The sequence below is a fragment of the Cyprinodon variegatus genome, unplaced genomic scaffold (assembly GCF_000732505.1).
Source record: "Cyprinodon variegatus isolate N-32 unplaced genomic scaffold, C_variegatus-1.0 Scaffold18, whole genome shotgun sequence".
In the NCBI taxonomy this organism is placed as follows: domain Eukaryota; kingdom Metazoa; phylum Chordata; class Actinopteri; order Cyprinodontiformes; family Cyprinodontidae; genus Cyprinodon; species Cyprinodon variegatus.
Genome location: NW_015150471.1, coordinates 1,308,937 through 1,333,356, shown reverse-complemented (window position 1 = coordinate 1,333,356; position 24,420 = coordinate 1,308,937). Strand labels below are relative to the sequence as shown.

The 24,420-nt window shown below is 39.2% G+C and overlaps 1 protein-coding gene across 8 annotated transcripts in view; it reads right to left on the bottom strand.

Annotated features, from left to right (window-relative positions):
- LOC107092921 (ankyrin-3-like) overlaps positions 1–24,420 on the bottom strand; it is a 168,710-nt gene that overhangs the window by 8,878 nt on the left and 135,412 nt on the right. For 5 of the 8 annotated variants that reach the window (XM_015387642.1, XM_015387649.1, XM_015387657.1 and 2 more), the window contains 7 exons: positions 24,042–24,164; positions 23,464–23,490; positions 22,902–22,983; positions 11,820–19,442; positions 9,012–9,086; positions 7,201–7,332; positions 3,691–3,834 (listed from right to left, as the gene is read on the bottom strand). In XM_015387642.1, the coding sequence (XP_015243128.1) occupies positions 3,691–3,834; positions 7,201–7,332; positions 9,012–9,086; positions 11,820–19,442; positions 22,902–22,983; positions 23,464–23,490; positions 24,042–24,164 (8,206 nt within the window). Of the gene's footprint in view, positions 1–3,679; positions 3,835–7,200; positions 7,333–9,011; positions 9,087–11,819; positions 19,443–22,901; positions 22,984–23,463; positions 23,491–24,041; positions 24,165–24,420 lie in introns of those variants that run through there. The other 3 variants (XM_015387702.1, XM_015387693.1, XM_015387681.1) reach the window with 2 other exon arrangements.

The window sequence follows — 24,420 nt, the reverse complement described above, 5'->3', positions numbered from 1 at the left end:
GCTTCTCGTTGCGTCACACCTCAACCCGCCTCAAAGCCAACGCTGATTGGACGTTCGTTTGGTGAACGGCTCCAAATTTTCTTCAACGGAGAGTCTCCAGACTGATCTGCGAGTGAAATCTTGAAAGCTCGCGAGACCAGGATGGTCTCACGAGGCTAGCAAACCCTCACCACACTGTCCAGATTTTATTTGTAAAACAAAAGTAGATGAAAGATCAGTTTAAATTTGTGATTATAATGTAATAATCTGAAAGGGCAAAACAGTTTTGCAAGGCACTGCATCCCTCGCACTAAAGGTGGAGCTTTAAAGTCAGGCAGGTGTTTTGTAAATGCATTTAATTATCAAGCCATTTGCTTACAGATTTATAACTTTAAAAAACCTACTTCAGCTCATTACAGTAAAAGTTTAGTGTTTTCAACTGAAGCAAAATGAGGAGCAGAATAACGGACAGGGCTTTAGATGTAAATCTCAGGAACTGAATGATCACGTCTGAAGTACGAGGGGATACCAGGGGGAAGGGGAGACGTTGGGGGGGAAAGTGGATGGAGGATAGGAGGAGAGGAGAGGAAGATGCTACACATCTGTGGAGGTGGAGAGAACAAAGCAGGACAGGACTGAGAGGTGAAAGGAGGCCGAGTGGGTATGGGGGGTGGGAGGGAGTAGGAAGAGGGTAGATTTAGAGCAGAAGGAGAGAAGCTGGGAGGAAAGAAGAAGGTGGAACATCTAAAAGGACTTTGGGGAGTTGGTGGAGGAGAAGGGGAGTAAGGCAAGGCAGATAAATGAGGGAGAACAGGAGCAACAGGCAGGAGGTAAACAGGGGGTGTGGGAGGGGGGGAAGGGAAGGTGAAGACTGAGGAGGACAAAAGTCTAGTTTCAATCAGACAAGAAGGCGTATAGATGGAGTTTAAAGGCTGACAGGTTTTAGGATACAAAGGGAGAGAAGGACTATTAACTTTAGGAGCTGCGTTATTGCAAATGCACAAGACACATGAGAAGAAACAGGATGGTGACAGTTAGACAGTAATCAGACAAAAACACAAACCAGACAAAAACACAAACAACATGCAAAACAGACATGATAAGCGCTGACAGTAAACGGAGAAAAAAAGAGGAACTGATGAAGGAGACAATGGTCTTCAAAATGCAGCATTTCTGCAGTCAGAGGGTTGCTGATTAGCTGATTAACCACAAGATCCGAAACTGGGAGCTTCTTCATTAACCAACCTTGAAAACGTTTAAAACTCAAGGTAGTCAATTTGTTTCTTGTTGTAGCCACAACAGTAGCCATAATAGTAGCCGTACTAGTGGGCTACAAAGAAGGAAATCCACAAAGACTATTCTAAAAAAAAGCGCAGAAATTTAGAGGCTGGAGCGGTTATATATCTAAATCAAAGTTACAAATTATCATAAAGTATATCATAAATATATAAAAAAAAATATATATATAAGGAAAGTTCATTTATTTCACGATTTCTACTTTAAAAAGTGAACCTTTGTATAAATAATTACAATTTAAGTTGGTGACTAATATATTCCAACTTTTTTCCCTTTTTGTGTTTCTCTTTTACTCTAAACATCAGAAAAAGAGAAAACACAAAGGAGCCGATATTATAATATGAAGTTTTTTAATCACTAATTAACTTTTTAAGGTGTTTCTTATGCCTAATGCCTTCGACAATACCTTACTACCAAGATATTCTGAGCTGTAACTGTTGATCTCATTAAAGGTAAAGGAAGAGGATCTAAGAACATAAGCTAAGGCCTACAATGTATTATAATCTGATCAACCTTACAATTCCTCTTCATTTGCAATTGGCTAAACTGCCTTAAAGTGGCATCAAGGTGATCTAACATGTCAGCAAATCAGCATAGGACCAATAGAGCATGATGATGGAGTTTTAATAGATGGTTGACAGAGAGGACAGCAGCAGAAGCAGGCATCTGATCCAGAAGCTGCCATGGTTATTAGATGGTACTCATTCCTGGGATTTAGCTGGTTAGTGTTGCTGTTTACTGCCAGGATAATTTGCTGTAGACATTAGTTGCTCAGAAGCAAGAGGAAGAAGAGGAGGAAGAGGATGGGAGTCTGCTGGTCTCAAAGCAGAGGAAGCTACAGTGGAGCGTAAAGAACAGGAGGCTTGGAGGACAGAGGAGTAGCAGATACAGTACAGCTAGCAGCAGTAGAAGAAAAACACAGCAAATAAAACAGTAATTTCAACTCATCTGTGAGTGTCTTCTCAACTGAGAGGGATCAAAACTCCTAGCTGAGTTGAAAAGGCTTTACCTACGGAAAAGTATTAGGGCCACTGAAAAAAAAAAAAAAAGTTTACTGATTTTAAAATTTTATTTCAATTTAGTATTGGAAAAAAGTCAGAATTCTGACTTTTTTCTCAGAATTCTGACTTTCATCTCAGAATTCTGACATTTTTTATTGTCAGAATTCAGTCAGAATTCTGAGAAAAAAGTCAGAATTCTGAGAAAAAAGTCAGAATTCTGAGAAAAAAGTCAGAATTCTGACTTTTTTCTCAGAATTCTGACTTTTTTATTGTCAGAATTCAGAATTCTGAGATTAAAGTCAGAATTCTGACTTTTTTCTCAGAATTCTGACTTTTTTCCCATACTAAACTGAAATAAACTTTAAAAATCAGTTAACTTTTTTTTTTTTTTTTTCCACTGGGCCTAATCCTCTTCCGTATTTACCAGTTTAGAAATTGTTAAAAGAGTATTCTTATGTGATTAAAAAAAGCAGGCAGCCTTGAGCACAAGTCATGCATGCAGTTAATTGTCCTTAATCACTGAGAAACTGCCTTAACCCTTAAAACTATACAAAGATCCCACTGTTTCAAAACGACAAGGATCTTTGAATTAAGATGTGTTTAGGAACATCTATATGGCAGATTGGATATCAGATTACTGGCATCGTTTTGATTAAAATATATTAGGGTGCAAAATAAAAGTGAGTTAAAAGCAAATAAATGTGTTTCCATGCATACAACTCAGAGTAACAGAAGTAAAAAATAATAATAACAATAATTATAATGATCCTCAATGGGTCCAGCATAACAAAAGATCACTGCTACATTTCATTCATTAGCAGGAAAGAGAAAAGGAAAGAGGTAGAGAGGATAAAAACAGACTTTCCGTACTGTATTAACGCAAACATGCTGTTCTGAGGAACCTGTTGCTCCCCTTTGGCTTAAAGATATTTTCTATTAAAGTATCAAATACTGACCCAAACAATATTATTATTATTACAAAAATGTCCAAACTGCTGTCTTGCCTCATCTGACAAAGAAACCTCATCCATTTGTTTTTCTAAATAATCAAATTAATCAGATGAGACAGAGACAGCGATCACTTCTCTCATCATGCGTTTGTGCATTTTCCATAAACAAACACACAAAAGAATCGTGCACCATCAGTGGTGCAGATTTTTAAGCATTCAGAACCCTTATTATGTTTTCCCTTTTCTAAAAGCCTACATGATAACTCCAGTGAAGCTATAGAATTAGGCTTAATCAAGTAACTAGAGCCTTTAGGTGGTTTTTGTAGCTCTCCAAGTGTTCGGTCCTACCTGACTGCTTCAGTGTTTATGTGCACAGTCAGCTCTAACTATCTGGCTGAAAGAGGAAGTGAAAAATGAAGGGATAGACTGAGAGGATAGTTCAGCTAGGGTGGGCTACACTTTACCATCGGACTGATCCGGGAATACTGCGTTATCATCGGCAAAGCAGCGTGTGCCTGTTATGTTACCGTAGTCAAATATGGGCCCTTCCAGTAAAGTCACAATATCCAACCGATTGATCTTAGTCAGCACCGCAGTTAAAGTATCCGCTGGAGAGAAGAGAGAAAAACAGACAGGGAGAGGGACATAAGAGTATTTTTGAGTCATGTTTTGATCAACAAACAGCAGTTGTTGTTTTTTTGGTGAATTATTTGGTTTGACCTCATTCGCAAAATAGATTTGACTAATTCAGTCACAGGACAGAACTTCTTGTGACTGAGGAAATTGTTACTTACCCAGCTTAGGAGAGAAGAAAATGAGAAAATATAATAAAATCTTAAAAGACAAAACTTGACAAAGCAGCAACGCTCAACACATGCGACTTTTAACACAATAAAAACAGATATGGAAGCTGTTGAAATGACTTCTTTGGACACTAATAGTTAATGCAGCCACATAAACATCTGTAAACAGCTCAGAGACAGGAGATGGTAGGAAAGCCAGCTGGCCCAAATGGAACTAGGACTGGACAATCATTTAATGCAAACATATCTTGTGATATAGTTTTATTCATTAATAGTGATTTGACTTTCAAACACAGTTACTGTACTTCAATATAGTTACGTCAGGGTTACGGTGTTTGTCACTTTCTGACCTTCAGGACGCAGCGGATTAGAGTCACACAGAAAGAGACGCTACTGTCTGACAACATGTGTGATGGCGTACAAAAACTGCAGGTCAGTGGCTGCAGCTGTAAGCTGAGCTCAGCGGCAGGCTAAACTCTCCAACACTTTGAGATTTTGCTAAAGATTTTGATTTTATTTAATTCTAACTGAGCTGATTATGGCTTCAATAAAGGTTTGATTTGTGGTTGAGTGCTTATTCGTGTTGTCAATTTAGTTTATTTATACAGTGCCAATTCACAACAACTTTACAGTTCAACCAGATCATACAGTCAAATTGATTCAAAGTTTTTTATCTTAGAAAAACCAGTTGATTGCATCGACTCATTGACTCGAATGCAATTCCTCACACTAGGCATGCTTGTAGCGACAGTGGAGAGGAAAAACTCCCTTTTAACAGGAAAACACCTCCAGCAGGACCAGGCATTCGCTGTCAGCTTTTGCTGTGCCCAGGTAAAACAAAATAGGGCGGGGTTCAGTTTTTAATTCTTTGGCTACGTTCAGACTTAAGGCCTTAATGCTCAAATCCATTTTTTTTTTTTGCGTTGCTGTTCACATTTCGGAATTTAAGCGACTCGTATGTGATCTCCTTTATGAAATGCATCCATACAACGCAAGTGTCCCGCATGTGCATTAGAGGATGCAATGACGTCACAAGCAAGCGTGCTCTGTGTTTATGGAAGCAAACATGGATGGTAGTGCTGGAGCGTATCTAGCGATCTTTCCCAACCTTAAAAACTCAATCTTTTCAAGATGGTAAAAAAAAAAAAAGACTACTCTCTGCATTACTGTTCGTCTCTGCATATCGTTCATTTTTTTCTTCCCACATCTGCATAGCAGGACGCTGAATAGTGACCTTTGTTGAGTATTAATGATGTTCAGGTCAGGTGAATGTGACCTGTCCGCATTTGAAAAGATCAGATTCGTATTAGATTCAGGTCCACAGAGCCAAGTGGCCTCAGTGGCACTGGAAAAAATCGGATCTCTGTGGAAATCTTATTTGGGAAATCATATTTGGGTCAATTCAATCTTTCAGTGTCCTTGTGTCCTTGGGCAAGACACTTCGCCTGCTTTGCCTACTGATGGTGGTCAGAGGGACTGGTGATGTCAGTGTACGGCAGAGTCACTTCTGACAGTGAGTCCCAGTGCAGCTGTGGCTACAATTTAGTTTGCCACCATTACTGTGTGAGTGTGTGCATGAATGACTGAATGTAGTTTAAAGCGCTTTGGTCAAGTCGCCTGACTTGAAAAGGCACTTTAAAATTGGGGGTGAGTATTGGCGTGTGTGTTGCGATACATGACACGATACTTGGGTCACGATATTGCAATATCACTATATATTGAGATATTTTACCCAGCTATCAAAATGGAGCGTATAGATAAAAAGAAAGTGCTGTTTATATGTTTATCAGAAGATATTGATCACTTAGTTATTTTGGTATCCATGTTGTTTGAGTCAGCCCACGTCTTCCACTGTGACTGCTACAGAAATGGTGCTGCACTGCACAGCAAAGGGGCTCCATGTGTTGTGGTCCAGAGGTCTCTCAACTTTTCTCCACCAGAGGGAGCCTGAGATCTTCCTCCTGAGGGCATGAGCAGACTTCTGCACACCTGCTCCCCATCTGCTCGTTTGGAGGCTTTTTAAGGAGGAGGAGGCTGACACTTCTCTGCCAGTTTTGCCAGTAATGGTACCGGCAAACTTTGAGCCTGCTCAACCCAGATCTGCTTCCTGATTTTGAACCCACCTGACTCTGTGTTTTTCTGCCTCTCAGATCCTGAAATATCTGGAGATCAGCCAACTTCAAGACAAAACTCTCGCTGCCTGGAGCCTTACCTGTCTGCCCTCCGCCTCCGCCTCAGACCTCAGCCCTCAACCTGCCGACCAGCCTCTGGACCCTCAAGGTTTCCCCCCCCGACCGGTCAAATACCCCTGAGCAGGTATTTAACCTTAACTGTCACCAAACAGCAAGTTACCTGGATCCACGCTAACTGTTTCTGTCCTCTTCTAGTTGCCCCCCTCCAATGATCAGCCTGACGAATCAAGACAACCATCACCTTATCTTAAAATATTGTCAATAAACCTCTTAATTGTTTTTCCAGTCTCTTGAGTGTTTTCTGCATGTGGGTTAGAAGACTAGACCCTAACATGACACATGGCGCTATCTAGCAGAGTGGGGTGCAGAGGCAGCCCATTTCCTTCATTGTTTTAGATTAAAAAAAAAAAAAAAATCGATATTAGGAACTGAAAGATCGATTTAATAATGGGCAGCTGAAAATCATGATATATCGGCAAATAGATTTTTCCCCTGTCCCCTATATGTAAGTACAAGCCATTTTCCATTTAATAATATTAACAAACAGAATAGCATTAGTCCAACTAGAGCAGTACCTCTATAGCATCAATAAGGGCTCATCTTGGTGTTTAAAGCTGTGAAATATGGCGTGATTAATATGATGAGGGAGAAATAATTACATAATTAACTGCGCTTTTTTTTGGCTTGGCTCTCCGAATTATATATATATTTTTACAAGTATGTCATAATTTATGAGTTTCATAGAAAATAATTTTTCAGAAGAAATCTGTAGTACGCTTTTTGAGCTTTTTTGACAGTTTTTTCAAGGCTTTTATTTTATTTATATCACTATTGGAATCTTACTGACTGAAATTAAGAAATATACCGTGATATACATTTTGTCCATATTGTCCAGCCATATATTGTATCAAACATATAAATGAGCAATAATTAAGTCAGATGTACAAAGCCTGTTCAATTTCCCACACTTTCTGCTTACTTGTGGCATTTTTACCATCCCTGTGTACCCATTTCTTTAGTAGCATAAAACTCTGTGCTGTCAGAGAATTTGGGTTTTCCACTCTGATGAAGTTGATTTCTTCCACTGAGAAATTCAACTCCCTGGCCAGCTCTGTAAAAACAAAAAGAACAAAGCGTCACAAAACATTATCCATTGCAGTAATTAGAGAGAAAGAAAATAAACATTTATTTGACTACATAATGTATAAAATGTCTGCATATCCTTATAATATTAATAATAATATATATTTAAAAATGCACTCTGGAAGTGCAGACCTCTGCCAAGCAGCAAATCTTCCCCCATATTGTGACTTCAACCTTTAGCCAAAACTCACACATGATCTGAATCATTACGACATTTTAATGAATTTCCCCCCTGACACGAGGCGCACCTCTGGTAAAAATTTCTTCAAAATCTGTTCATAACTTTTCAAGTTATCCTGTACACACGCAGACGGATAGACAAGAGGTAATAATAATAATAATTATCATCAAATGAGTGCTAATAGTTGTCCTAATGCCAAATAGTCTGAAAAAAATAAAGTACTGCTGCACACATGGGTGCTGGTTGTATGGATGGATGTTATTTAGCAAGAAAATGGTTTTAATTTGAACTCTAAGCTGCATACATCAGAAACTATGTCGTGATTTCTGATTATGGCACAATTCACTATACATTTTTAATAGAATTAAACAATCACACTTTAAATAAATAACCTGCAACTGTAGAAATATGCCGAACACCCACTCAAGCTAACGAGAAATGGGGAGATTCTGCATGCTGAAAGCTTAAAATCCGAACAACTCTGTAAGCTACAGCTGCACAACAGAAGCTCACATTAAATATAGATTCTTTACTCTAGATAGATGGAAAAAGCTCTACAACTGAAATCTGTACAAAGTGACAGGGTCACACCTATCTGTGCACATGCAGGCCAGCGTGAATCTGTACTGCAGTGCAGGATGCCAAGCTTCGACTGAAATGCAGAGGCCACACCCCTATTACTGCTGATGGGGAAAAATACACAAAAATATCCTCCTAAACCAGAGAGAAAACCAGAACCGTTGGGAAAAGGACTGCAGGACGGTTTGAAGTCCTTTTTGAAGACGAACGTTTATTTCCCATTCCATCAAACCTTTGGCTTTATAAGATATAAACTAATCAAAATGAACAAAAGTAGAAAGTTGAAATAGTATACTCTAAGATAAATCTCAGATAATTCTACTTTCTAACCCAACCACTGAAATACATAAACTTTTAGATGATTTTCTAATTTAATAGGAGGCGCCTGTAATTGAGCCAACAAACATTAACTTGCATGTCTTGAATTATTGCAGGAAATCAATCACACGCAGCCTCACAATAATAAAGTGCCTACTCTAATGCAGCAAATCCCACCTATGAGGGCCAGAGGGTGATCCCGCAAAAAATGGATTAGAACAGCAGTAGGTCTGAGTTAAAACCCATCGACTAAGCTGAATGAACCAGTAACTTCCTATAATACACAGTTTGAAGCAGTGCTATGTGTTTTATGTTAATACTCTGACTCCAGTGATTAGGTTACAATAAAAAAAACTCAATATATGAATCATAATATTATGACTAACCAGTATAAATTCCACTGCGGTGCTGCTCAATAAAATTGCTTTAACTCTCCACTGGATGGCAACAGTGTAACACTATCAAACTCAAACAATGAAGCCTGATTTTAAGCCAGCTGAATCATCAGTCTCATCTTCATACTTCCTTGGTGCATTCTGCAGAAAACCGAAACGTTTTTAGAAGCTCACCGGTCCAGCTGAGGCCGAGGTGGTCGGCTACGATCGCCATACGGACGTTTGTTCTCTCACATGGGCTTTGAGGGCCTGAGTGAGTAAAGGCAGAAAACAAACACTTAGCAGCACATAAAGATGGTAAGATCCAAATGAGTTAGATATGATTCACAAACAAACAAAATGTCTTTCAAAGAGCTCACTAACATCTACAGAAAGAAACCCAATGGGATAGTAAACTTAGAGTCGGCTCATAATAATATGATGCAACTCCAAAGGCACTGACAGTTATTTGGGAAGCTAATGTCTAAAGTTAAAATAAACAATAATAAACATGATCTTTTTTTTTCATGATGGTATAAAATATTTTATCTTTATTGATCCAGATCTTAATTTTTCTGGCCAGACTCTCCTCAAACTTTATGTCCTAGTTGGAAAAAAATATCCAACTTTCAAGTTGATTAAAAAACTGCCAGCAATAAATAGAAAAATATTCAAAGTAAAGCTGAAAAATATTAAATTTACTTTTAAAAGTAGATCAGCGAGTGTTAACCCTAACCCTAATCCATGACTTTCTTGTAAAGCAGCCCTGTTTTCTTATCTTCTACTGTAATAAGGTACCTTATTGTGGGGATTTTAATATGTTATGACATTACAAAACAATTGCTATTCCAGAAATTTAAAGCGGTTATTAGAAAATGTTTAAGAGACTGTAGCTGTGACAAACAAAGCTGAACAAGGACATACGTTTCAGCTTTAAGCACACAAAATACGCAATATTTTCTTGAGGGGAAGGCCTGGATGAAGACTTTCCTGTCTCACCATCAGCAAAGCATGTAAACATGTTTGATTTACTAAATGTTAATGAGACTTTAACTTGGACTGTGTGCTTTTGTCAAAAGAATGTGTGAAAAAGCATCTCAAACCTGCAGCTTAGAGGTGAGCAGGATCTATGACGTACAGTAGTGGGCCTGTTATCTCAGAAACCATTTAGAAACATTAAGAGTGCATTGCGTAACCACAGCTTTTAAATATTGGGAAATTTTAATAGAAAATCAGGTCAATATAAGGTGATTTACTCCAACTTTGTGAAACAGCAAAGCAGTGAAGTAAGTGATTTCCAACTGCACAAAGTATTAACAGGAAATGCAAACTGCATTGTAACTAAACTCCAGCTTTCCTTCTTTGTATGATTTCTTAACAAACAAACACAAAATTTATTCTTCACAATAAAAGTTTTTTTTAACGCAGACATGAACCATCTCTACTCAAAAAATTATATTATCACCTGAACTTCTTTACAAATTTGCTACATGTAAGCCAAACTTCAATTTGATATATTTTTTTTGTGTATTAAACAACCATAAAATACTGCAAAATCATTTGGTAAAATAAAAAAAAAGATTTTTGTTAAAACTTTGTGCCTAAAAAATTCATGGGATTTTTATTAGCTCCAGAATTTGTTTTGTTTGAATTGTTGCTATATTGATCTTGAGCAATTAGACATTATATTTTGTATAAGTAGCTTAAATTTATATCTAACACAGAGAAACTATGTTCGTCATTTAAATTGTCTTGCCACAGATTCAGGTTCAGATAACTACAAATATAAGTAGTTGGTTGAGCTGCATGGGTATCAAAGTAAAGAGGGCTTAATACAAACGTACCTGACAAAATTCAAGATTTTATTTTATAAATAAAAGAAAAAAAAAACTTCCATCATTATACTCAATAATTATGCAAAACTACATATTTGATTGAAATACAAACTGACATTGCAGGTAAAAATCTGACAGCTGTTTAAAAAAAAATAAATAAAAGCAGCGCCAAACATCTATTGATCAGTAGTATTTAAAGCTTGAGGATTTGTGAGGCCAGAAAAGTGGAACACACTTTCATCTTAAATGTCTATCCGCTTATATTAGTAATAACAGTTTTTGTACTTAAGAGGTTTCTATCTCAACACTAAAAATAAACTGTATATCTCCTGGTAGATTTTTCTCTCACTGATAAAAACAGCTAAAGGAAACCAACTCACTTTAATTTTGTGGAATAGTTACCAGCTAACATTTTTTTGACAATATATTGTTCTTAAAGTGATTTGATAAAGCAGAAATACCACAAAATGATCTATTTAAACCAAATGAACCAACCTCCCTCTCACAAAAAAAAAGAAAGATAAATTGTTCACTAAGTTAGGTTGACAGTGAAGGTGAAAACTGTGTCTCCTTGTGAAATGTAAGGCTAAAGTCACTGGAAGTGCAATCAAACTGACAAGAGTGCAGACACACAGTATAAAGGGGAATTTATCTCAATTCTGCCACTTCAATGTCCCTGCAAACCACTGGTCCTAAAATAATTGATCATACTTTTCGTTATTTTTGATACACCCAAACCTAACCTAACCTAACCCCAAAGGAAGGAAGTTTATCTCTTTGCCTCTTCAACAAGGATTACCAACTCCATTCCTCATGGGCTAGTTTCCTGCATGTTTTAGATTAACTCCACTGCTAGGGATACCGATACTTTAATTATCTCCTCAGCATGTGATCAAGTTCTGCAAAGGCCTGGCAGTAAACAAAAATATGATTTAAATGTGTTCAATCAGGGAAAGACCTAAAACATGTAAGACTCTAGCCCTTGAAGACTACACCTTGCCACCTCAGCTCAGAGCTACATCAAACAGCACAGGACACAGATAACAGGAAGGACAGGAAGAAGACAGCTACACTTACAGTACGCCACATTACAGACCACCAACAATAGCTACATGCATCTTATAGAGAAAGATAAAGTGCTTAAAATGTTGAGAAAGAGTTTACAAACTAGTCTCGTTCTCCATCACAGGAGTCCTGTTTGGTTGATCAACCTGACTCCCTTCCTCCATCTGCTCACGCTTCTTCTCTCCATGTGTCCACCTAATCTTCAGCTTGCTCGTCCTCAGCCTTTGACTGAGATCTCTAGTGGGTGGTGGTGATGTGGTGGTGGAAGTGGGGGTGGAGGTAGAAGTGCAGGAAGGACGGGAACTCCTAGAAGCTCTAGACGGTTTTGACAGGGATTTGTTCCTGGCAGTACTGTGGAAGCAGCCCTCCTCATTGGAGGGAAGAGTTTTTCCCACTAACTTAGGTTCAGCCTCCTTGAGTTTAGTTTTTTTTAAATGGTTGGCTGCCTTGCTTTTAACAGCCTTTGTTGAAGAGTTCCTTAAGACTATTGAACTATTATCACTTTTGTATTGGGGTTGAGTTCTTCCCTTTTTAACATTTTCCCTATAATTTCCTCTAACTGTAGGACTGTTTTTGGCCAGCATCTGCTCTTGGAAACAAGAAGGGTTTTTAATGGCTTTCAATATAGGGATTCGGGATTTTGGAAATAAAGATTTAAAAGGGTCCAGTCTTTCCCTGACTTCATGTTTAATCTCATGTGTCCTAAAAGAGAATCCATCAACATAAATACCCATTGATACATGATCCCTTTGACTGCATAGATTGTGGCCAACTACCCTCAAGGGCAACTTGGATCTGATTATACCGCCTTTGACTCCTTTGGCCATTTTTGATATTGCTATATTAGAAACAACCTTTCCTTTTGCATAGTGTTGCTCCAGCTGGCTTGAAGAAGCATCTATCCTACTAACCTCCCGCTGAGTTGGTCTTGAAGCAGACAACATGCTACATACAATACCGCCAACTTGAGCAATGCCTAAACTGGCGTTAGATGGAGTGCTACTAGTATTATTGCTCATTTTTTGCAGATTATTTGTCTGTTGTGAAGGTGCTGAAGGAAAATATTGGCTTTGGTGATAAGTATTTTCAATTTCTGAGGTTGGTTTTGGCATACCTGAACAAGTATTGTTTTTAGAGTAGTATCCCATAGCATATGACTGTTCCTTCAAAGAGTCATCTGCTATGTTTGTTGTATCAAAATGACAGTAATCTGCATAGTCTGGTATAATACTATAAAACCTATCTACAGTATTCCCTGAGACTTCATCACTACTGTTATTAAAGGTGCTTGTATTAGTAGTGCTATTTGACGTGTTAGGGGATGTTAGTGTTAAACCTGCTCTAAAAGTGGAGAATTTATTGTCGATGCTGGAAGCTGGCTCTCTGCATGTGCTGTAACCAGACACATTGGGTATCTCTACAGTGGTAGTCTGAATAGAGACTTGAGGGACTGATAAGGTATAATGAGAATTAAACTCAATTATTTGTTGTGCGGAGGCATCCTTCTCTAAGTCCCTGACCCTGTACCTTCCCGCTGAGTAGTAATGCTCACCAATCTGAAAAAACTGGAGCCTTTCCTCCACCATGTCCCTCTTGCTCATGTCAATTGCACCACTGCGCGTCATCTCAAACATCTTCCCTTCATGGAAGGGGAAAGGATTTGGTTCACTCGTTGGGGTGCTATCATCCGTTGGAGTTTGGGCAGGGGTAGTTTCTGCTGTTGTAGCCTGAGACTGGTCTTCAACTGCTAGTCCATAAGGCTTTGGCTCCCCATTGTTGTCACGTGACCCACCCATATCAACGATTTCTCCTTCACCACCTTTACTTGACCATGGATCAAAGTCAAGCCCTTTAGTGGCAACAGTCTTAAAAGGAGAATTGAACTCCTCTTCTATTTTGTAACTAAAATAAGAGTCTGAAAATCCCTCTTTTTCTGAGGGTCTTTGTTCCTGGGTCTTTGCTTCATCTTTACTTACACTTTCAAAATTTCCATTACATGTAGATGTTTCTTTTTTCAAAGTGTCCTTCTGTAATTCCTCTGGTGTCTTTTCCTCCTCAATAACTTCAAGTTTGGTCGGGGGAAAAGACCGATCAGAAGACCTAAATGTGTCTGTTGTCCAGACATCTCTCCGGGTGTCTGAAAGTCCAAGAAGCCGTAAGTCAGCCTGCTCGCACAGGCCATCATCTTCATCTTGAAGCTCATAGCCATCAAGAGAGTCTATCTCTGTGGCATCTGTGTCATGAGAAAACTCAGCTGTTGTGGCTATAGAACAGTCTGTTATTGACTGATCATTTCCATTTTGTTCACAGTCATTTTCCTCACCTTTACCATTGGAAACTTTGGAACCATTGGTGGAACCGTTGGACCCACCAGGTTCTTTGTTGCCATTTTTGTCATGTCTTTTGGGTTTAGGTGCTTTTTCTTTCTCCTTTTTATTTTCCTCCTCAGGAACATTTGAGGCCAATTTCTTACAAGGAATTGGTTGGAAGATTGACTCATCATTTTCGTCTTCTGCATTAGATTGACTGTCATCTGTACTAAGGGGCACAGGCGTAGGGGGTTGTATACGTATGACAGGTTCAGTTAGATGCTTGTCATGTTCCTCCTGTAAATTCACTTCCATCATTTCGGTTTCTGTCTCTGAAGAAGCACATGAGTCCTTTCTCTCTGTGTCTGAAATTTCTGAAGCTGAATCCAGAGGGGGCGGGGGAGGAAACTCAATATATGCAATGCCCTTGTCTTTTGACATTTCTTCTTGCTCCTTGCCTTTTGTTTCACCAACAGTGTTGTTGATTGTTTCTTCTATCTTAAAATTATCAGGCAACTCCTGTTGATTGTCATTAATTTTATTTTCTTCTTTATTAGCATTAACAAGGTCTGCTTGTGCATCATGGACATTGGTTTTACTTTCAATTGTTGCCTCTTTTAAAGAGAAAACTGTATTTCCTTGACCATCTTCCTCCGAGTCCTCAGACACCTCCATGATGGGGCTTGGCTTGCCCGAAATGAATTCTAAAAAGCCATCAGGTGTTTTGCACGTGAGATCATAGCTGACTTCTTCAGAACTGGGGGTTTCTGGTGTAAGAGGGCTTTTACCTGAACTGTCTATGAAAGAAACTTGTTCTAAAGTGTCATCCTCTGGGCTTATGGGACTAATTGCAGAGTTTGACTTCTGTTTGACTGTGTGCAGTGCTCCCTTAGCCTCCCTCTCTGCCTGTCTGCCAACCTGGACATAAACAGGCAATGTTTTAATGCCTTTAAAGTTTTCTTTGGTTGTTACAGTAACTGGAGGGGTTATTACATTTTCCAGTATTTCTCTGGGGCTAGGTAGGTTATTGGAGTTTGAATCTTTTGGTAAATTATCAAGGATTTCAAATGTAAGCTCTGTTTTTGCTAGGCCTGCATCTGGACTTTTAGGTTTAGATAGTGTAGGAATCTGTGAGGGCTTTGTTGTTATCTGTTTCTTTGTGAGACTGTTATCTAAACAGGGGGCTGTTGTTCTTACAGGTATCTGAGATTCTGTCTTTTTTCTAAGGTTTTTGTTTAGTGGTTCCTCTTCATCCTTCTTTGGCAGTTCAGATTTTGCATCTTGGTTAAATGACAAATTTTTTTGGGATTGCTGATATTTTTTACCGTCATTGTCACAAACATTGGGGGTCCTAACAGCATGTCTCTTATTACTTTCTTTAATGTCCTGGGTTTCCCTAAATTGACTATCTTGACCTCTAAGTGGAGCTTTATCAGTCTTAGTTTCACTAATGTTGTGGGAGGGTTCAATTACATTTTTGTTTGGGAGTTTGTCTGTTGTAGGAATTTTAGATGTGTGTATCAGGCCAGGCTGGCAATCTTCTTTGTTCCTAGAAGTCTTTTTTTGTATATGTTCTTCTGAGGTCTCGGGTGCTTTTGATGCTTTTCCTGCATTACAAACCTGATAAATGGGAAGTTTGCTTTCCTGTAGTTTCTTTACTGATGGTTTTGGTTGGACTGGTGGAGGAACTTTAGTAGGACTAGACTGACTTTGACTGGCCTTCTGAGCTGCAGATTCAAACTTCATCCTCACTGCACTAACCTTAGATGTTGAGGTTACATGGGAAGGGGAAGGTGGTTCTGATACAGTGGTCTTTGGTTCTTGTTTGACTTTATCATCACTTGTACTGAAGAATACACTTTTCTGCGGACTGCTTGGCACGCTAGAGCTTTTACTTTCAACTTCTGTGCAGCTACCAAAAAATTTACCAACTGAAGCTTCCTTAAGTTTCGTTTTACTGAACACCCCATCTCCTGCTTTAGGTTTCTGTTGTGTTTTTTCTGGACTGCTGCAGGCTGAAGTAGGCCAGGATCTAGGCTCCTTCAGTCGTCTCACTGGCTTTTTCTCAGGAGACTGAAGCTCATCATTAAGCTTCTCTGTTTTATCACGGAAAAATTGAGATACCTCACTGAGCTTTTCCTCAGCTTCCTTCACTGTCTGATCTACACGATCCTCATACAGTAGTTTGTCCCTGCTTCTATCATGCTTGTCCTCAGTAAATCTCATCCATACAGCATGTTTTGGACTGCCCGGTTCTGTTGAGTAATGGAGCACTGTCACCTTGTCAAACTGAGATGGTTCATCCTTTTGCAGGAATTTACCTGATTTAGGGGACCCATCTTTTGAAGACGAAACAAACTCTCTTTTGGGGCTTCCTTGCCCTTGGTTTGTACCCTCAGATCGACCATTTTCCTCAGAAACAATGTGATGGTTTTTATCAGCTACTGTTGAAGAATCTTCTACATCTGAATAAGACTGCATTGATGTTTCAATCTTTTCTGAGAGAAGCATTTTCTCAGCAAACTTATATGACTCTCCTCGGACTTCAGACAGTTCATCATCACAATATTCTATGGAGTGCTGGCTTAAGAGTTTTAGAGCTTTATAAGAGTCATCTCCTATAAGTTGGGCAGAACTAGGGCGACTGTCCTCTTCTTGTGATACTGGAGTGTTAACACGAGAAGTTTCCAGGAAAGAGGGCAGAGATTCTTCAGCAGTAAAATCTTCCTCTTCCTGCTGGGGCTCATCATAATCAGTAAGCTCCCTGATCCCACGATCACTTTTGTAAACGTATAGCTCAGGGTGTTTCTTTGTTTCTCGGAAAATAACCTCGGTTGGATCTGCTGTGCTGTGGCCCTTTTCAATATGGACCTCAATTATCCTTTCAACTTTGGGTTTGGATTTAATGTCCCGATCTAGAAACCTGGGAGTCAGCTCATCACCTTTAACCATGTCTTGATTAGATTGGTGCTCAAAGAGGCCTGCCAGTTCTTTTGATGGGTCACGACCTGATTGAAAAGCTTTCATGATATCTCTGACAGACATGGCTTCTTCTAACATCTCTTTGCCATCAGTTAACTGAGGCTTGTGATATACCATACGAGTTGTGGTCGTGATGTGAGTTTCCTCTTTGAGACACATGCTTTTGTTCATCAAGGCATCATCTTCTGGCATTTTCATTTGTAAAGCTGTTGTCGATTGGCTTTCCGACTCTAAAGGAGGTAAAGCACATGCAGCCTCCTCTATAAATGCAGGCTCGGAAAGATCATCTGGCTGATCAAAGCTCCTAATGTGGACAACCTCCGTTCTGGTCTCAGTTACACAAGGGGGGATTGGGGAATCTGTAAATAAAGGTTTAGGTCCTGTACTTTCTGCACTTTGAGGAGCGGAAGGAGTCTTTTCACTTCTCGTCTCAAACCCACTGTCTGACAGGGGACTCTTATCCTGCTCATGAGAAAGCTCCTCAGGGGATTCCAAGATTGTGTCTGACCCTTGGTATGACTCAGCAAGCTTGCTTAAGTCTTTCTCTGAAGGAGACCTGATCATGCCTGAAACAGGCGGAGGCATTTTAAGTTTGTTCTCCTGTATTGTCATTGATGGTTTGAGGACTCGTTTTTGTTTTTCCTCACCTTCCTTTTTCACTTCATCCTCATACTTACTTTTCAGCTCTGCCATTTTTGACAGAGAACTTGCACCAATATCATTTGTTAAATAATCTACTACTTTAGTTAACTCTAATTCTTTGTTAGACATCAACTGTTGCTTAAAAAGATTGTTTTCACCATACTGAGGGTAGTAGTCTTGAAGGGCATTTCTTTGAGCCTCTTCAATCTCATCTCTAGTAAATTCCTCCCACTCATCCTCTGAACTTGTCTCCTTACCTGCAATGGTCTTACCTTCAGCCATGATATCTTTTTGTAGTATCTCACTGACTTTGAATAAATCTTTTTTTACCTTCTCAACTAATGTATGTGGCTCCTGGTCTTCTAACTTAGACTCTTTAGGAGTTCCAGTGTTTGATGTCTGTACAGTTTTAGCAGCCATTTGTGTATCTGTCTGGAGAATAGCTGTCATTCTGATAAGATCCTGTTTCATTTCTGCTACATCTTTCAGTATCTCCTGATTTGAGGCTGCGGTTGGATGGATTACTGGTGGTGTTATAAATGGAGGAGATTTTAACTGAGATTTCAATTTTGTTCCAGTAACGCATGAAGGGAATGATGAAGGGGATGAGGATGAGGTAAGAGGAGAATCGGGCAGGGCCATTTTGAGAGACCCTGGCCCTGGTTTAACAGGGCTGTCAGGGATGACATTGATAAGTGAATAAACAGGGACAGTCATTGTATTAGAAGAGACTGCTGGACTTGAGACAGCAGTTCCTGATCTCAGAGAACCATAAGCAGAGGTTACTGTTGCAGATCTGCGTGAAGACGACAGAGACCTAAGTGTCCCATAACCTGAGACTGAGTAAGAGTCTAAAGCTTCATTGATGGCTGCACTGACACTGGAAGTTGCTGCATGGGTCGTGGCTTGGATCCTTTCCTGAAGACTGCTGCTTCTCTCTGAGAGAAGACGTGACGAAGGGGAAGAAGGGGTGGAGGAGGAAGATGGGTATTTAACGGGTGACACTGATCCATTCATCATGGAAAACTCAGAGGAAGGAATGGTTGTTTGACCAGTTGACGAAAGAGGGGAAATCGATGTCCTTCCTCCTCTAGAGGTGAGTGTGGCTTCAACAGAAGTTTTTAGAGATGAGAGACTAGAGTTGCTTTTTACAGCAGAAAAGGTGGTGGCTTCTGTAGCAGCAGTGTTCACAAGGGCAGTTTTAAAAGGCAGATTAGAACTGTAGAAGTTGTATAGAGATTTGGGGGATGTGACAGAACCAGTAATGGCTGAAGAACTCTCAGATAAAGAACCATTTGGTATTGAATGATTGAGAGGGATCCTCGATGTGTATGCTGAGGCAAGATTTTTAATTGAAGCTGGATCAGTGGCAGGTTTACTTCCAGATGTCGCAAGGATGGCAGATCCATGAGCAGGGTATGGACCCTGCTGGACAACGGTTTTAATGGGTGAAGGCACAGTCCTGTAAGACCTGATGGGAGAGGATGGTAAGTCGCCGATTGATTTAACTGGGGATGAAGAGGCAGGTGGTGGTGGTGAAGCTCCCAAGGTTGCTTTTGTAGTACATGCAGGTGAAGGTGCTGAAAGTTGCCAGGCAGATTTTAATGGAGCACAAGCTGGTGAGCCTGCCGGTGAATCGGCAGAGGTGAGGAGACCCCCCACTCCTGTGAGCCTTGTTTGGCCAGGGACGGTAATAGGAGCAGTCGACCATGGTGGGTAAGGTCTGGTTGGAAAGACAGGTTTGTGAGGGTGACCAGAAGGCAGTGTTCTTGTTGCTGCACTTCGTTCGACTGCTGTTTCTTCGGTGAATTTAGAGAAAAATGGTGACAAACGGATGATGTAGAAAATAACAACAGAATGCAAAAGAGTAGAGATAACAGGGGGAAAAAAATATGTTTGGGGAAAAAAATAAAGAGGAAAAAAGACAACACCAGAGGAGGAAGAGTTGGTCAGTTAGGCAGTCACATCATTAAGGAGGGAAACACTACATTTTAACTGCTGAGTAAGACATTTGAGTAAGAACAAAAAAAAAAATGGAGCTGCAAAAAATGAAATTGTGTTCTGTGTGGTAAAAAAAAATGTATGTATGTAATGACTCAACCAGCTCCAGGTCATTTTGCCCCTTTGCTAATGTGCATTGCCATTTTTTGACCAAGCTATTGACATTTTGTTTTGTTTTACTTGACTTTCATTCTTATTCTATAAACATACAATTTTGTATCCACGTGTCTACATAATAGGCTATCAGTCTACTTTTAAAAGGAGTTAGTAAGTTTAATGATAGACCTAAATTTCTCAGATAAATTCATAGGATGTTGTCAAATAGTTTCCCTTACAGATTTTATCTACTTTTGCTTTCCTAGAATCTGATATGTTGCATAATAATACAAAACTAACCTGAATACATATTAAAGCAGTTTAACTGAGAACTGATTGAGGATTTCTTAGCCTACATCATGATGATAAAGATTTAACTGGTGTCTGATTAACCTGAATTGTCTAAAATGTGCAGTAAATCCCTGTCCATTCGGACTTCAAAGCTGCAGTAGGGATTTCTGAGAAAATCATGAAGTTAGCCAAAAAATTTGAACAAGCACTTTTTAAGCTTGATTTATGCTTGACACATCTATGAGGCTCATTTAAGTCATTTTTAGCTTTCACGCCCCTCTGTGCAGATTCCATACAGACAGAATTTAGACACCGTGCAACTCAAAAAAATCATAACGATGAAGACAGATCTACGCTGAAAAACAGGATGAGCGAGTAAACAGCTCTTACCAGTGAGGCTTTGCAAATATACGCAAACATCTAGAGACATCTTATGATTTAGCTCATAAACAAAAGATTGTAAAACATTTTTGCAAAACAATGACCGTCACTCTTGGATGGAATGAAGGGGCTTAGAAAAAGTTGCAAACGCTTCCCTGTGTAATGTGGTCGTATAAGCTTAGGGTTTGCGCTGCACATGCCCCCCCGGAGCAGGCCAGAATAGGAGAAAAGCTGCAAACAATGTGACAGCTGGCTAATTTTCCACACGCATTTTACATGCATCAAGCATAACCCAACCTTTTCAACAACAGTATGTGTGCTGATGGGAAGGGGTGTAAGAAGGATTACACATACCCCTTACACTTCTCCAATTGGTTGTTTCAGACCTGATGCAATGAATTTGTGCAAAAGGCAGTCAAGCCACTGGATGGGGCAAGAATACATGGTCTTCTAAGATGCCAGTAATTACATTTTCTTGGGTCAGGATGTAGATAAAATAATAATTTTATAACAGCATTCTGTATTATCTTCTGTCACTCATGTTTGGTGTTAAGTTTGTTTGATGATTTAAATGATTTATTTAAGAACAGTAACTGAAAAAGGAGAAATCTGTAAGGGGTAACAATCTTCATACTTTTCTCTATTATTTTTATTTGTTCATATCCTAGTTTGGGTTGGTTGACTCATGAATTATGACCCATGCCAAACTATAGGGATGCACAAGCTGAAATCTTTATATCCGAGCATCCCTCAGCATAACTCTACATGACCTTCTGTTATGGCCCCTGGCCTTTTAAGACTGTGCAGGTTTTGTTTTGTTATGCAGGTTCAGCTTTGATAAAACACCTTCCTTGCTGGCTGCCTGAAGGCTGCAGAGGAGCAGTGACCTCATTCGACCAGCAGAGGATTGCCAAGGCAATCAGATGTTGATGAGGCCCCCCCACCATATAAAAGGCTCCTGAAAGCTCTCAATTGGGGGACAGCTAGTAGAAGGAGGTTTAGTTAAGCTGTTCCCCCACCTTTGGTGTTTAAAACCGTTTTGGGCAGTTTGAACTCTTTGCTCTTGCTTGTTCTGTATATTGTTTGAATCTGCTTTAGGTGGACTTTGTAAAAAATGGAAGCTTGTGTTTGGGAGGTTTGATGCTCCCTTTGTCTTTTCCCTTGAGTTGTTTTGAGTTTAACTAAAACTGACTTGTTTGGAGATTTTGTTACTTAATTTGCACTTAACCATTCTTGAATTTGTTGCCTTTTATTATGTTTTAATTGGGTTACGTTGTATTACATTCCACTTATTTTCTCCGGACACATTTTTATGTTACCTTCCCAGAGCATGGGTGGGTAACACCTTCATTGATTCATATTGTATTTTGTGTCTAAACCTATACCTGTAAAGATTTCTTTTATATTCTAATTACAGCTCATTGTACGGACATTTTTTTCCCTCAAAATAAAAAGATAGAAATGTCTTTTTTAAAAGGTTTAAATTGATGCATTGTTTTCACAACATTGTATTGTTAAACCCTTCAATTTAAAGTATGAAATACTTGCCAACAGAATGGTCAAAAATACAAAGCTACGACCTGCCTATAGGGCAAAATGACCAGAACCTGACTCTAATAGCAGCAGCAAGAACTGAGGGAATGAAACCAACAAAGCACATAAAGCAGCAAAGTAAATTTACGAAGACGATGGCGTAGATTGACAGCTGAGGGACAAAATAATAGCAAGAAATATACACCAAGATAAACAAAAAACAACATGTCTCTTCGGACTTCAAATAATCTATTTTCACAGTGCCTTTTATCTGTTTTGCCCAAAATGTAAAGTCTTTTTCAAATTTAATTTCGGGAAATTGGACAATACGACAAAATAAAACAAAGAGCTGCAGAACTTCCAGTTTCCCTTCACCTTTCAAAACTAAAAGCAACAAAATATGACAAAATGTGCTGCCCAGGACTCCATTTTCAGCCCATTTTGTCATGCAGCATCACACCTGTGACAAGCAATAACTGGTAAAACAGAAAAGGAACTCGAGAACTCCTGCATGCAATCCTGATCCAAACCAAGCTGCAATAATGCCACAAAGCCAAAACGAGCTTTTAGATTCAAACCACCATAAATGCAAAAAACTGAATTTTACTTTGACTTCCATCCAAAAGAATAAATCTTTGTTGGTAAGTTAAAGTAAAATTTCCAGTTCAGAGGAAACTAGAAGGGTGTACACTTCACAATGTGGGAAAGCACAGCACACAAAACTCAAAAAACACTCATGCAAAAATATGTACCATGTCGTGAACAAGCACAAGGACAGTATGTGTCATATGCAGGATGAGAGATATGTGTTTGTTACAATAGCAAAATCATTTCTACACAAGATTAATCACTTTAAAAGTTAATTAAACCTCTGCACACTTATTGATGTAATAAAATTAGCATATTTTTAAAGTCTTCAAAGGGGTTTGTTAGTGACAAGTCAAACTCACTCTGTGCAGGCTCGGTCAGATAGCTGTAGCGCTTACGTAAGGCTAGGGATGCAAAGGTATGACGTCGATCTGGCTTTTCAGTCTGCAACAATAGCAAACAACACAAAACTCCTATTAGTTTTAGATCACCCTGAATTGCAAAGTGCTACAAAATGAGCACTTTTGAAATGAATAATTTAAACCAAACCTTTCAGTCTGACTTAGTTTATATTTATCTAACAACCAATCTATAATTATGCTTGTGGCTATAACCGGTGTGAATATAACAACTAGTGAGTTCTATCACAATAGGATAGGTGAAAAGTCAAATTTTGGAAGTTAATAGATCCTTTTTATCTTATACTTAAGTGTGCAAGGGACAACGACTAGAAATAAGCTGTGATTTTTACAAAGCTACTATATTTCATGCAACACTATTCAGCTAGAGGCGGACGTGAACGAGGAAAGCTGGTAACGCCCCTTGCAAGATATGGTAAAAGAAAAAAATGAGGTTAAAGAGCAGAGCGGGGCCACTACAGATTTGGCGCAGAGGACAGCAGATGGTGGGGAACGTGTGGTTTACCTCGTCCTCGGCATCTGACTCCGAATCCTGGTTCCCAGGATGCATTGCAGAAACGGGGGGAATAACATAATGGAAAGCAGGGGGGAAAAGAAACATCAGGGAGTGAAAAAGGAGTGATTGACAGAAGCTTAAACACTGAAGTGAAGCCACTTCAGTGAAACCAAAAAAAAAGAAGAAAAAACAGCACACAGAAAAAAGAAATATATATATATATATATAAAGCGCCATCACCCAGAAGCAATAACAGCAAATGAATCAAGCCCAAAACAGCCCGAAAATAAAAGATGATGAAAAAAATATTAAGCACACAAGCCCTCAGCTAAAAGCATTCAAATCATAAGGCAGGTTGAACCAAAACAAAACAGCCAATGACACGAATCCACTGCAGAGATAACCAGTGACTAAAACAGAGAGAGAAGCTTTAAACAGATAAAAGACACAGTGGCAGCAGATTTGCCAAAATTCTACCTCTGTCTTTCATCTATCTGCACCGGAGGGGGGTGGGGGGGCAAAAAACACCCTAACCATGGGCATGGTTATGGATGTGAAGACAGAATGGAGAGTTCACGCTGTCTTACCTTTTTGACTGCGGGAAGCGTAATATTCAGGTTGCACACGGCAGTCTGTGGAAGGCCTTTTGTTGACCTGCACTCTTTAAGGAAAGTAAGGCGACCGCATGGCTCTTGGCTCGGATCTCTAACCTGAGGAGAGAGAAATTCATCTCAAAATGTTATTATAGGTTTATTTAGTTGCAGTTTTTGTAAATAACAGTATTTATGTTATTTACGCAATTTATGCACTATTTTTGCATGCCACGTATCACTTTACTTGGATTTATCACTTTACTTGGATTTTCACTTTATTTGGATTTTCACTTTACTTGGTTTAGTTTTTACATATGCATAGATATACGTACATATACATATATATATATATATACATATATATATATATACA